This window comes from Camelus ferus, chromosome 16 (genome assembly GCF_009834535.1).
Source record: "Camelus ferus isolate YT-003-E chromosome 16, BCGSAC_Cfer_1.0, whole genome shotgun sequence".
NCBI lineage: Eukaryota > Metazoa > Chordata > Mammalia > Artiodactyla > Camelidae > Camelus > Camelus ferus.
Genome location: NC_045711.1, coordinates 18,806,802 through 18,821,505, shown reverse-complemented (window position 1 = coordinate 18,821,505; position 14,704 = coordinate 18,806,802). Strand labels below are relative to the sequence as shown.

At 58.6% G+C, this 14,704-nt stretch overlaps 1 protein-coding gene across 6 annotated transcripts in view; it reads right to left on the bottom strand.

Annotated features, from left to right (window-relative positions):
- Positions 1–14,310, bottom strand: part of TOM1L2 (target of myb1 like 2 membrane trafficking protein) — a 70,082-nt gene extending 55,772 nt beyond the window's left edge. For 4 of the 6 annotated variants that reach the window (XM_032499017.1, XM_032499018.1, XM_032499021.1 and 1 more), the window contains exon 1: positions 14,170–14,310. In XM_032499017.1, coding sequence (XP_032354908.1) covers positions 14,170–14,221 — 52 coding nt within the window. In that variant the 5' untranslated portion in view covers positions 14,222–14,310. Of the gene's footprint in view, positions 1–10,762; positions 10,814–13,537; positions 13,562–14,169 lie in introns of those variants that run through there. The other 2 variants (XM_032499020.1, XM_032499019.1) reach the window with 2 other exon arrangements.
- Between the last annotated feature and the right edge of the window lie 394 nt (positions 14,311–14,704).

Sequence of the window (14,704 nt, the reverse complement as noted above, 5' to 3'; positions counted from 1 at the left end):
GTTTGAAGCTCTAATAAAGAGTAAAACAAAATCCCTCCCAGTCTCCTGGAGCCCGTGCGAGGTGGACGAGGGGCTCAGACCAGGTGTGTTCCGTCCTCCAGTTCTGAGCCCGCGCCCCACTCACCATAATCACTCCACCCTCCTCCCTCCTCCCTCCTGAGGGTCCAGCCCCGCCAGGGGTTCGGGAGCAAGGTGGCCTCCACTGAGCGCCAGGGCCCCGGCTGCTGCAGGGGGCTGGGGAGGGTGAGCTGGGCAGCCTGGACAGTGCTGGGCCGTCTCAGCAGGGACGCGGGACTGGGCCGCGGAGAAGCTCTGGGCGATCGGAAGGAGGATGTGGGAATGAAACAGGGGAGGAGGGCCGGGTGGGCCGGGTGCCCTCTCGGCTGGCTCTCGGGGTCGGGACCTCTCCACCGCTGGCATCACTTCTGCAGCCCCTCTTCCATGTCCCTGGATGACCTTCCCTGAACAGAACCAGTCACATGGTCCCCCACGTGTTAAAAACCTCCCAAGCTCCCCTCAACTCCAGGCAGCGTCTGTATCTGTCAGCCTGACTCCCAGGGTGACTCACTACTGGCCCTCGCTGCCCACACCTGCTCCAGGTCCCCCATGGACGCCCAGAACTGCGCCCAGCTGTCTCTTCTGCAAGGTCCTCACTTCCCAGCCCAACCCCCGCCCTCCCGTAGGACAGCGGCAGGGCCACCTCCTCACTCTGCCCTAGCACAGCGCATGCCCGCTGTTATCGGGGCCCCCACACGGCTCTTGTTTCTGTCTGCCTCCTGATGGGAATGTGGGCTCTGGGGCCAGGAGAGGCCCCCGTGTGGCTCCCCAGCAGCACAGCTGGCCCTTGTCACTAGTGTGACTTTAAACCTGCGGCCCTCGGTGGGCAGGCTTCACAGGGGCTGTGCCTGCCCCCACAGGGCAGCGAAGTGGCTGCCCGGTGAGTGGACAGGTGAGGACGGCAGGACGCGGGGCGGAGGGCTCCCTTCACGTGCCCAGAAGGCCCTGGCTCCCGCAGGCTGAAAATGCCACACCGGTCTCCAGTTGAAGGCTCCAGATAAATGGAAAAGGACGGCGACAGCCTGGCGCTCCCGTGACCTCCGGGTCTGCGAACCAAAAGAACAGCTATGATCCACGGGATCAGACTCTGACTTCGAAGCAAAGAAAGGTCACAGAATGAACCGACGCAGACCATCTGCTCCTGCGTGGGGACTGAGACGTGTATTCATTATTTTCCCCGTGAAGATCTCGGCACCAACACAATGATTTTTATTTAACTTAGAATAAAACCACGTCCCCAGTGTGGAGGGGTGAGCGCAGAACACAAACAAGCCCAGGCACCTCTCAGGACAGAGGCACCACGCTTCAGTGTTAGACTCTTAGCGACAAGGCCGGGTGGGGGTGGGACACAAGCTCTCGGGGACGCTCTGGGAGGCGTCTGCGAGCTCTCCGGCGGGGGAACAGGGCCGCGTCCGAGGCATCTCTCCGCCTGCATCTTTCATGGGCCGGCTGCTCCTGGGAGTCCCAGCTCCGCGCTCGACGTGACGGCAGATGCTGCCGCCCCATGGCAATCCTTCATCCTCGGGGGCCAATGGGAACGCCCGGCTCCCCATTAATCAAGGCCGTGGACGCCGAAATAGCTCGTCTGACCTTTGCAAATACCAAAGGGTGGATTTAAAGCAGAAAAAGGTAATTCGAGAGTCTTTAACTTTCCTTTCAAAGATGATTTCACGTCATGAGCCAAGAAATGGTGCCTCCAGGATGAACATGGCTAAAAATGGGGCAGAAACGGTCCACCTGGAAGCGAGGGCGGCCAGCAGCATCTCACACACACGCATTCCACGATGGATTACTTATCTCTCGGCACGGGACTGACGACGGCGTGGCACTGGGAAGGAACAGGCTGTGCAAGTGCGCGACAAACACGGACTCCGCCAGAGGAGAGAGGGTGGGTTCCGCCACAGGCCCGCGCTCAGGAGGCCCGCGTCAAGCGACATCACGTACATGCCCGTCTTCTCTCTCTGGCTCGTACATCTTACTTGATGTTGACATTTCAGGAGCAGAAGTGACGTCTCAATTCTCCATGGAGGTTTTCTTTGCCTGGCTCTAACTCAGCACCACACAACACGAGATCCCCAGTCACCCTTCTGCTGTGGAGGACTTTGGGGTTTTCCACTTAAAAAAGAGGAATTACAGAAAACTCGGAGGACAGACACGGAAGCCACTCCCCTAAGCACGCCGCCGCCACGGCCCTAATTCAGTTTTTTCCTAACAGCCTTATTGAGATAGAATCCACACCCCTTGAAGCTCCCCTTTCAGTGCACAATTCAGTGGGCTTCAGCAGCCACCACCAGGCCTCAGTAACCATGACCGCTCTAATTCCAGAACCTTCATCACCCCAGAAAGAAGCCCGGCCCCACTGAAGTCACTTCCCAGCCCTCACCCCAGGCCCCGCACACGCACCGGCCTGGCCTGCACTCGGCGCAGCAGTGGGATCGCAGGACACGCAGCGTTTGTGTCTGGCTTCTTTCACGGCGCGTTGTGCTTTCCCCTAATTCAACGTTTATTCATACTCCGTTTGGACTCCTTTCTACTTGGATCTTACACATTTAAAGTGCCATCCTTGGCTAACTTTATAAAGTCAAGCCTGAGCTTTCCTGAATGCGTTACTGGCGATTCGCTGGTACCGAGGGTCCGAAGTGGAAGGAGGCCTGGCTTGCTCTCTAAGCCAGTAGATTGTACTGGTTGAATATTCACGGGCAGTGCCTAGGGGCTAGGGGGACGGGGCTGGGGAGAGCACTGCTGGCTCTCAGGACAACCGCACAGACAGCGTACCACCTGCCCCGGGGGCGAAGAACCTCAGTGTTAAACCGGAACAGCTGGCCACCACCCCAGAGCTCTGTCTGGCCAGTGTTATGGGCTAAACTGTGGGCCCCACAAACCCACATGCTGAATGTGACTGCACTTGGAGGGAGGCTCCCTGAAGAAGTGAGCAAGGTCAGATGAGGCCGTTAAACAGGAGGCCCTCACACACCTGACTGCTGTCTTTGCGGGAGGAACCTGGACACCAGGGACAGCGGGAGGCAGGCAAACAGAAGCAGGCGGCCGTCGGCGCGACAAGGAGAGGCCCCAAGAGAAACCAGCCGCCAACACCTTGACCTGGGACACCGGCCCCCAAAGCTGTGAGGGGTCAGCGCTGTTGTTTGCTGTTTGCCCGGTCTGCGGTCTTCTACTGCCACACCCCGTGAAACACCTCATTTCGTGCCCCGACACACACTTTAAAATGCAGGACTATTAGACCCATTTTACAGGTGAGTCTGCGGCTCAAACTGATGTTTGTCTGATTTCAAAGGTTTTGTTCTGTCCAGAAAGCACACATGGTAACTTGCTTTTAGTTTTCTGCAGCACCAGGGGTCAGACTGTTGAAATAAACAATGGAGGGAGGGTAGAGTTCAGGGGTAGAGCGGTGCTTAGCATGCACGAGGTCCTGGGTTCAATCCACAGTGCTGCCATTAAAACAAATAATTCTAAAATAAACAAAAATTTTTTTAAACACTTGTATGTACTCTTCCCAGTATATACCACCCAAATTCATAGTTCCTTCATTTCAGAAATGGTTACGAGGGAGGACAGAACTTTCAGTGAGTCAAGTGCTTTACTTGCATTGTCCAGTTTGAGCTTCAAACAAGCCCCTGGGGCATGGAGTTGTCCCGAGGCTCAGAGACAGGGAGAGTCTGGCCCTGCGGAGCAGAGCCACACTTCATCCCCCGACTGCCCACTGTGGACACCAGGACAGACGCCCCCAGTCCCTGCCCTGGGGGGCGTGGAGCCCAGCAGGGAAAGGCCCCGGCTCTCCAGCCAGCCCACAGAGAGCTCCAAGCAAATGAGAAAAAGGTGCTCCAGAGTAGAAAGCGCAGGGTGGGAGGCCCTCCAGGAGGGCCCAGCTCCGCAGGATGGAGGCCCTGGTGCGGGGGCGGGCTCTGGGAGCTCCCAGGGAGCTGGAAGCGCTGGGCTACAAAGCGCCTGTTCACCCCTGCAAACTTCACTTGGCATCAATCCAAAGTAACAAAAACGCAATGAAACAGAAAAGAGGTCATTCCGGGGGGATCCCGTTGTCATTCCAGGCTCCGTCAAGGCTGGCTGTCTCATCAGCACAAGAGCAGCAGGACTGGGGCCGAGGCAGGAGAGGGGGTGGGGGGGGGACGCAGCTCTGGCTTCTGGGCACCCCGCCCACCTCGGGCGCTCTCCTGCCCTGGCCTCTGTCAGCACAGCCCCCTCCCGAGAGGCGGGGCTCAGAGGCCACCTCACTCAGACACAGCCTCCTGCTAAAAGAGCCTCCGCTGTCCTCACCCAGGGAACCCGCGACTGCAGAGTGAGGCTTCGAGCTGAGGGGAGGGGGTGCGTGTGGCGACTGCGACATCCAGGAAACCCAGGCCGAGCCCGTGTGCAGGGAAGGCACGTGAATCCGCACGTCTCGGAGATGCCCTTCGTCAGGGAGCCAGGACCCCCACAGCCAAACAGCACCCCCTCCCAGGGGTGCACTGCCGTGATGGGGGTGAGGGCGGGTGCTCCTGGCTCTGCTGCGGAGGGTCTGGCATCTCTATAAAGCTTCAAATGCTACCGTCTGGCCCAGGTTTTCACCCCTAGGAACTTAACCCACAGAAATGTGTACACGCAGACACGCTGCCACGGCACTGTTTAAGGACAATCCCCCACTCCAGGAGAAAGGCTGCATGAAAGGTGTGTCACCCAGGGAAAGATCAGCAGATGAAAGCGAGGCATAAAGGCGGATCAGTCGGACCCTGCTACACCAGAGGCTTCGTGGAGCCAGGACCACGCTGAGCAGCCGACAGGGTCCCGGGGGGCAGGGAGGGGGCCTGGCATTCTAGGTAGACCTCTGTCTGCGTTGCCTCATTTTCAATTCTTAATTTTTAAAAGAATTTTGGCGGAGAGGTAATTAGGTTTGTTTGTTTGCTTGTTTGTTTATTTAATGGAGGTACTGGGGATTGAACCCACGACCCTGTGTTGTCTGAGTTTTTAAATGAGAATGTGTATGTACGCCGCTTTCACTTCATACGTTTCTCACGGTGTAATTTTTAGGACCCAAGAGAAGGTGGCCCCGGGGGTGGGGAGGCCCTGCGGTGAGGAGGCCCCTCCGACCCAGACGTGGCTCCCCCCTCTGCCCCCAGGAGGGCCCACTCCTCTCTCGCAGAGGCCAGGCCCCATGGGCTGGCCCCCCTTCCCCACCTCCAACCTGCCCCCGGTGGGGCTCTGAGGCGGGCACCATCTCACCCCAAGCCCATCAAGTTTTGAAACTGAAGGCCCCTTGGGACGCTCCAACATGGGTGACCCTGGAGGACATCAGCCAGTCACAAAGGACGAACCCTGCAGGATTCCACACGCATGAGGTCCCCAGGGTCGTCAAACCCACGGAGATAGAAAGTAGGATGGTGGTGCCAGGGGTGAGGGGAGAGGAGTTGCCGTTTCACAGGGACAGTCTCAGCCCTGTAAGATGAGGAACATTCTGGAGAAGGACGGGGGTGGTGGCTGCACCTGAGTGTGCAACCAGTGGACAAGAGACAGGACATGACACCCACAACTACAGAAACAGCCCCCAGGATGGCCTCCCTGAGTCCTCAGGAGTCACGCGCCGCAGGCCGCACGGCAGCCCCGGGCCGAGGGCCTCGCTGCTCACCCACAGCAGCTCAGGGGCCAGCAGGTCCCCAGACCACACGACCTCTCAGGACGGCAGCGGGGAAAAGAAGGCCTGGTGGAAGGAGGCAGGAGGCGTCCTCAAACACTTCTGGTGTTGAACCCAAAGGAGCACCCCCTGCGCGACTCAGGTGACAGGAGACCTGAGGGCACGCAGAAGCAGCCTGGGCGACGGGCTGAGCGGGGCAGGGCTGGGGCTGAAGGGAGGGAAGGGGCAGGAGAGGACGTCCCAGGTCACCCGGGCAGCGCGGGGGCGTCCCCGCTCAGACGCCCGCATCTCACTACGAGCACGCGCACCCCAGTAAGAAGTACACGAGGAGGCAAAGGTATAAATTACACACACACACACACACAACACACACTCGTGAATCGGTTCAAAAGACAGTCAAATCTCCTAAGGAGGGTAAAGGCCGGAAGAAAAACTCAAAGCCGCTCTGACCCAGGCCTTAAGCTTCGGGTGCAGAAATGAACTTGAGATGCTGTTGCTGCCCTTGTCCCAGGAGTAACCAGGGGATGTGACCACCCAGAGCCCGGCCCCTGAGGCTTGCAGGGGAGCAGGGACACCCCAAGACAAGTCTGTGAACTGACTGCACCGGCCAGAACACCGGGGTTTAGCCACGTCCTGGGAGTAGGTGGACTGCGTGCGACTGACAGTCTCCAGGCCAGTTTCCTAACGTCCCAGCGGCTGGCATCCGGGTCAGGGAGGATGCTGTATAGGTGACTCACTGGGGACTTGGCACAGTGTCCGCTATGATGCAGGAAGAAACGGACACGTGACGTTCATCCCCCGGCCCAGCACGCAGTCCTGAACCCCGGGACACCCAGAGCCAGGAGTGTCTTGTGTGCTAACGGGGTGACGGGGGGGCTGGGCCCAGACACCACCAAGGCCGTAAACAGGAGTAAGGTGTTTTCCCATTTTGGGAGCCGTTCCAGCCAATTACCAAACGGGGCGGAGTCATGGGAACCCCCAATTCACAGCCACTGCCACCTGTGAGAACTCGGGCAGTTAGGTCAGAACAGGATTGCAGGACACCGGTTGGCGTCACAGTTGGCTGGTGTCCAGAAAAACTCACACATTCGGTGTCAGGAGTATTGTCAGGGGGAAAACAGCACGTGCCTGACCTCTCTGGGCCTCGGGTTCCCCATCTGCAACGGGGAGGGCTGCGGACCCAGTGCCACTAAGCCCCCCAGCTAGAATTCACTGATGCCTTCAACTACCGGCTCAAGAACTTCCAGAGCTCATGGGTGGGACTCTCACTCTGGAAAGCCACCAGCATATTCCGCTTTCCAACACCAGGCGACACCACTTGTCGGGCCTCCTGCTCCACTTGGATGACAATGTGCCAGGGGCAGGAGAGGACGTCTGTGATGTCTCCTCTGAGGCGCAGCAAGGAGCCCAGCGGCTCCCTGTCCCGCGGCCGGGCCCGGCCCCAGCAGACTCGCAGCCCGGCATGCTGACGTGCAGGAGGCGGTGTCTCCATCACAGTCCATTTTAACCCAAAACCTGAAACAGGATTTTTGACGTGCCTCCCGGACTACAAGGCCTGTGCCTCATTCACGATGAAAACAGCAGTTGGTCACGTCTGGAAAGCAAACTGGTCACCTGGAGCCCTCAGCATCTGTTTAAGCCCCTGCTGTCTGCTTCCAGCCCTGCAGCTCTGAAGCACACCCAGAAAGAAACACACGCAGGTCTAACTCTGCCCAGGGCTGCAGTGTGCATAAGAAAGCACACCTTTCCCCAGAGTCTCAGAACCGGGGTCGGGTAGGGGATACGGAGGGACACCATGTACTGAGCTACACTTGGAGGACAGGAACCAGCTGAGCAGCGTAGAGCTTGGAGGCAGATCTGAATCTGAGGCAACTACCACCCAGATTTTCAGCCACCAAGTTCACTCACTCAGTTCCGCAAATAATGATTGAATTCTCTCCCGGTTTCGTGGTTAGGGGCACTGGCTCTGGTGTCCCCAGACCTGGGTTCAGATCCATCCTGGGCCCCTGTTAGCCACAGGCCTCCGGAAAGGTTCCTACCCTCCAACCTGGGTGTCTACTCTGTAAATGTGAGTGATGGCAGGGCTGTCGCGGGCCTTGGAGGGGACAATGCCATGAACTCGGGCCTTAACCGAGCACCTGCAGGGCAGCCACGTGCACCAGCACTGCCAGCCCCGCCCCGTGTCTTCAGGGCCCACGTGGGACTCCCCTGAAAACAAGGCAGAACACCAAAGGCACAGGGATGCACTGGGCCCCCCAAAGGGCCCGGTCAACAGAGCCGAAAGGCGACCCCCAGAGAAGCAGTGTTGGCAAACCTCATCCCCAACGAGGGATTAACATCCAAACGCAGAGAGAACTCCTAGCGCAGCAGCCAAGCACGGCAACCTGGTTCTAACGTGTGCAAAGGGCTTGAACGGACGCTTCTCCACAGACACACAAACGGCCAACACGCACGTGAGAGGGCGAGACAGCACGTCACACCCACGGGACGGCCCCTACCAAAGAGAAGCCAAGGACGAGTGCCGGCAAGGACGAGGAGGCCCTGGGCCCGTGCACTGCTCGCGGGACGCAGAACGCTGCAGCGCTGCGGGCAGCAGTGTGGTGGCTCTTCCTCAAAACACCAGGAATGGAGTGAGTTTGTGAGCCAGTCAGTGCACCCCTGGGAATGTGAAAAAGGCCTGAAAGCAAGGGCGTGAGAACAAACATGGGATATCTGCACACTCCTGTTTATGGCAGCGCTATTCCCACAGCCAAAAGGTGGAAGCAACACCAGCGTCCACAGATGGACCGCACAACACCCCGACGGCGCAGCCTGAGTGAGATGAGGGGGCGCACAGCCCGGCCGCCATGGTTCTCCTCCTCAGCTCTGAGAGGTGGATGCTCAGAAATAAGACTGACAGAAAGGAACCCTTGGAGTGAACAGCCAGGCAGGGCAGACTCCGGCATGGGCCCCGAAGGTCACAGGGAGCCAGGAGGGGCACAGTCTCCCCCGAGGAAGATGAGGCAACAAGCCCGGCCAGACACGAGATAAACACCAACAGGAGACAGCAGGCAAGGGGACAGCAGGTGTGAGCGCAGGACCCTACGGGGACTGCAATATCCTCCTGCTGGTCGTCACACAAGATGGAGGGCGAGGGAGGAGCCAAGCACTATCTGGACAACATACTGAGCTCAGAGAGGAGCTTCTGCATCGCAAACAGGGTGGTCTAGGAAGGCTGCCTGGAGGAGGGGACGAGTGCTGACAACACAGCAGGTGTGGTCACTGGACGGACAAGATCAAAGAGTCCTCTAGCTCAGGAAGACTGGAGGAACACGAGAGAGGCACTCAAGCTGAGACTGGGTTTTAAAAGGCCCGTGTTCCAGCCACAGCAAGCTGGGTCAGCTAAACAAAGTCCGCATGTTATTTATACCTTTTCAGACTGCTAGGTGAGCCTAAGACGTCTGAGAGATTCACCTGCTAGGTGGAGAGCAATGTGCTTAACTGCTGCCCCCGGGCCTGCATTTATACCCCCTTCCTCACCTGATACCCACTGCCCCCAAAAGCAGGCGTGTCACACAGAAATGTGCTCACAAAGGCTGCACCGCCAAGCATGAGAAAGTGGGGGTGGGGTTCCTCTTATTCCCCGGGCTCCGTGAAATGCCGAGAATCTCAATGAGCTTGGGAGAAAGCACGTCACAGTGATTCCTCTCTTCTTCGCATTTTTGTACATTTGCTAAGTTTTCTACATGAGCACGCGTTGTTTTTTAAAAGCAGAGGTCTATGGGAATTTGTAGGAGCCCCATAGCCCCCTCTAAGCAGTGGTGCCCCTCCTCGCACTCGGCAGCCAGCAGCCAGGCTCTGAGGAGCAGGCTGACCAGTGGGGACATGCATTTTACAACCTGTCCCAGCACCTCCTCACCTCTGACCCGGCCTCACAGAGGGGGACTCCCCCCAGGGCTTCAGGGGAGTGGTGCTGCCTGGGGCTGGCCTCCCACAGGACCCCCATTCTGCACAGGTGGGGGCTTGGATGGCAAGAGAGAAGAACGGCCTTTTGGTGGCTGCCAAGGGGCAGTGTCCCTGCCTCTGAACAACATCTGCGCCACTCCCCTCCCCAGACTCTTTCTCGGCTCCCCAGTGCGGACGATGAAAGAGCCCGAACCCCTGGCCGCACCTGCAGCCCTCCTCGGTCAGGCCTGGTGCCTGTCCGCCCGGCCTCTCACAGCTGCCCGGGCTGCGCGTCGGCCCCCAACCCCGACCCCAACCCCCAGCCTCTGCTCCAGCTGCTGTCTCTGCCCAGACAGCCCTCAAGACCCCCGTCCACCTCTGCCCTCATCGCCCTCGCCCCAGGCTAAGGGCGGCACAGCCTCACAGCACAGGCTCCGGCGGGAACGCTGGGCTCCAACTCCCGCTGCCGTGGCCCTCTCACTGCCTCAGGGTCCGCGTCTGCAGAGTGGAGACAGTGACAGAACCCGACTTGGTGCTGCTGTGACAATTAAAGGCCCACAGGACGCACAGGGTGCCACCTCAGCCTGGGGCACGCGCTAACACAGCCCTGAGCGCCAAAAGAGCAAAACCCTGTTACTACCGCCACTGAGGCCAGCCCTTCTGTCACGGTCTCCTTCCCCGTCTGTCTGTCCACTCTCACACCAACCCTCTCTCCCTCATCTGATTTAGGTCCTTGTCTCCAGCCCCTTTCTAGACCGAACGTCCCGGCAAATGCTTCACTCGGGAAACACAGAGAGACAACACAGAGCCCCTGCGTGAAGGAATGAATTCTAAATAATCACACTTACAGTCTGTCCAGAAGAAACCCACATTTCACGTTTGAAGAAACACGGAAATGAAGCAGACTTTTCATCTAGAGCAACAGACCTCACAGTGGGGTCTCTGGCCCGCAGCGCCAGCAGCCTCGGGCCCCAGCGGCCGGCCGCACAGAGGGCTGCGCCCCAGCCTACAGCCACCCACCCCAACCTGTGCTCCAATGAGCCCCCCGGGTCCCGATGACCCTGACTGGCGGAGCCTGCCGCACAAGACACTCATGGAAGCACAGGGTGAGCCCGGGTCAGGAGCGTGTTCTTGGCTTACCTCCAGCTTTGACTTTGCACAAGTCCCTTGACATGAGTCCTTTGCACGAGTCCCTCCTGGAGCCTCAACTTTCTCAGAAGCGGCAGAACAATAATCACACTCAGATAATTAAGGGATGTGAGGGTTAAACGAGCGCCGGTTCCCAGTCTGCAGACTACAGGTGCTTACCAGTTGTAAGTTCCTGTCCAGGCTCTGCCTCCCTCTCAGGGCTGGGAAGACTAAATAAACACTGAAGCAAAGGGGCCAGTGAGTTGTCATGGCAACCGGAGGGCCGGACTAAACTAACTACTCCTGGAACAAGCCGGGCTGCCCACGGCCTTGGCGGGGAGGGGGGCCCCAGGAAGCAGTGTAGGTCCAACACCTCCCAGTCCTGCACGGAACCGTGAGGAGAACCGATGGTACCCCCTGCCTCCCTCAACTGTCTGGTCAGAATTTGCCAACTACTCACCGACCATCTCCTCCCAATGAATCTAAACTTTACTCCTGAAAAGGACCTGAAAACATTCTCCAGGCCACACAAGGAGAGTGGTCAGCATGTGCAGCGCGTCCTGAGCTGGCTTGGGAACGCCCCACGTGACAGCCTTCAAGACAGAGCCCCTTGGAGACTTGCTTCAGAGACTCAGGACGAACAAGCCAGCGGCTCCTGTCCTCACACCACCTACCACTTGTCCTCCCTGACCATGGGCTCCACTCAGGAACCACCTTCCAGGGCACCAGGCAGACCCCAAGTTTGACCCGCAGCGCCAGGAGCACACGCCCGAGGCCCAGGCCTGAGGCAGAGTGATCGCTGCTCTACCCACCCCCGGACTGCAGGTCAGGGCCCTTCTGTGGGAGCCTTACTGATCCTGGAGGCTCCCTACCAGTAGCTTTTAATACTTGAGTGCCGGAGGGCGGAATTATTTAGGCCCACACCCCAGGCGGCTATGGAGGAAAATGAGGTCCAGCAAGACATAAAGTCACCGTCAGCTGAAGACTGTGTCTTCAATGCCAGCCACCAGGACAGGGCTTCATCCTGGGCCCAAACCCTTCCTGCCCTGCTCCCCGCAGCCACTCTGTTCCACTCAGACAGGGGACCCCTCCCTGACTCCTTTTCTGTCCCCAGGCACAGGTCCACTTCTCTCACCAACAGCCCTGAGACTCAAAGAAGTCAGGCCCCAGCTCCTGTGACATCTACGGACCCCTGACAGTACTGACAGTCCCCACGAGGCGGCTGAGTGCCAGGTCCGGGTGGCCTTCTGCAGTCAGCCCTGTCCCCATGCATCTGTTCCCTCCTGACAACATCCATTCCGACAGCTATGAGATGCTGGCTCCCTCTTACCAGAGAGCAGTCCTTTCACTACTCTGGGCCTCAGTCTCCTCGTCTCTAAAATGGGAAGGACGATAAAAGCTACTTCACAGAGCAGCCGGAAGGAGCTGCAGGGCCGCTTCATGCAAGGACAGCCCCTGCTGTTAATCACTCGTTCCACTGTTGTTTAATTTCTGTTCCCCTCCCTCCCACCAACCCCTGGCACATACTTTTAAAAGAACACTGACAACACTGAATGTCGTGAGAACCACTTTCACACTTCGTCACAACAGCACAGACGATACATTAGAACCTCATTCTGTCCTCTAATCATTTGTCTCAACTGAACTAAACTGTGAAGATACCTGGGTCTTGCCTGCTGACCAATGGGCAGTGAGGAGGCTCCCTTCTCTTGTGGCCAAGTGTCTTTTCTAAGGGATGGTGGACGCTGGGGCCTGGAAGGGCATTTTCCTCCACTGTGCACAGACAGGCCCGCTGTCCCGCGTACCCTCTCCAGACACAAGATTCATGCCACCTTCATCATTCTGTTAACAGTGGTGACGGTGACAACATCCTTAGCCTGTGTTCCAGGCCCGATGCTAAGAGTTTACATCCGTCATCTCACTGAAGCCCACACTACTCTGTGAGTGCAAATCAATGCCCACCCTGCTCTCTGTGCAAACGAAGGCTCAGGAGGGTTGCACAATTTTCTGGAGTCCCACAGTTGAACTGGGCAAGGGAACATTCAACTCCAGTCCTCCTGAGAGAATCATGCTCCTTCCACTTGCTCTATCCCTGTATACCCCTTATACTTGTATATTTTAAACTCCCCTTTCACTTACACCCCTCATCAACTACTTAGCACTTCAAAGGGGTAGAGCTTCCTACTGTAAAGGAAACAGAGAAGAAAAAAAATTCCCCCAAGTTTACCGGCTCCCTCTTACAGCTGGCTGGAATTCAACACTCAACTGAGAAATGAGTTTCTGGAATATGGATGCAGTGATAGAGCACCTGAGGAAGAAGGAGGGAGGGTGGGAATCTCAAGGGACACAGCAGTCACAAAAGTGCGCAAAGCCTCTTTCAACATTTTTTTTTTTTAAATGGAGGGACTGGGGATTGAACCCAGGACCTTGTGGATGCTAAGCATGCACTCTACCATTGAGCTACACCCTCCCCGCTCAAAAGACTCTTCCAGGGCCCAGTGTACATCACCCCTTATCAGAGACCCTACATAAAGAAAAGAAAGGCTCCCAAATGCCAGTGAGCCAATGGGAGAGGCCTCGATAACTTCACAGGCCCCACTAAAGGCTAAAAAGCAAGCCGTAAATTTATAAGCAAAGCCAGAAATAAATAAATCACTCCTGCCCAATCCAGCCAGGCCCATAAGGACACCAAAGGTCCCTGCTCATAAGACGCGTTACCAGTCCTTCCACCGCCCAGGAAGAACCCAGTTTTAAAAAGAAACAATCCACCTTCCTGACAGATCACACCTGGCATGAGCTCCTGCCTTGCGTGAAAAGGCAAGTTGCTTTTTCAGCAAGGAAACTCCACAGGGCGGCCCCTCTGGTGTTTCTGCACCTGCATCTCGGCCTCCCTGGACCCGGGACGCGGAGCATCCCTCTGTCGGCCACAAAAAGACGTCAGCTCTGGCCGGTTTAAGAGAGAGGAGAGCCAGTCGAAGGAACGTCAGAACCCCGCCTCGGACGACGGGAAACTTCAGCGCCGGCAGGGCAGTGACTCGCACAAGGTCACAGGGAGAGTCGGCGGCAAGGCCCCGCTGACGTCCGGCTTCCGGGCTCCGGGCCGGGGCTCTCGTCGGGACGGGCACGGCCGCCCTCCTCCCGGGGGCGGTGCAGGCGGGTCCCCGACCGTTCCCCCAGGAACCCGCCGGCCTCCCGCTCCCAGCCGAGGGGGCTCCGACGGGCAGGCCCGGGGCAGGGAGCTCGGCCGGGGCCCGAGGCGGCCGGCCCAGCGGAGGGAGGACGGAGGGAGGAGGGCCGGCGCGGCCCGGCGGGGCTGAAGGGCTGGGCCCCGCTGCGCAGGGACGCGCGGAGCATCGCTGGGCCTCGGGGCGCCGCCGTGAGGGGCCCAGGCGCCCGCCCCGCCGCCCGCGCGGCCTTACCGAGGCACTGCCCCACCGGGGTGCTGAACGGGTTCCCCAGGAGGAACTCCATCACGGGCGGACGGCTAGGCAGCGGCCCGCGCCCGTCAGCCTCCGGCTCTCTGCGTCCCTCGCCGCGCTCCCGGCCTGACTGACACTTGCCCCCGCCCCACCCTAGGGAACGCCAGATCCGGCCCCCTGGACCCGCCCCCGCCGCGTTCTTATTGGGTCACGCCTTCCCTTCCCTCTTCCGATTGGCCCCCACACCTCCCTTAGTGAGGCCCCACCCACCCCGCAGCGTCCGATTGGGCGGGGCTGCTAGCTAGGCCACAGGAATCTCTATCACCTCCCCTGGCCCGCCTTCGAACGAGAGTCTCTGTATTTTGATTCATCGACGTATTGGTCTCTCGAGCGAGTCCTTACTGTCACTGGACAAGGGACGAGTCAGTCACTCAAGTAGTAGTGGGGAGGGGGAGGGGCTAGTGAGATGCCTACCCATACAAAGTGCCGATTGGACAAACATTTGTTTTCTCTTCCGCTGGTTGGTGCTGGGAGG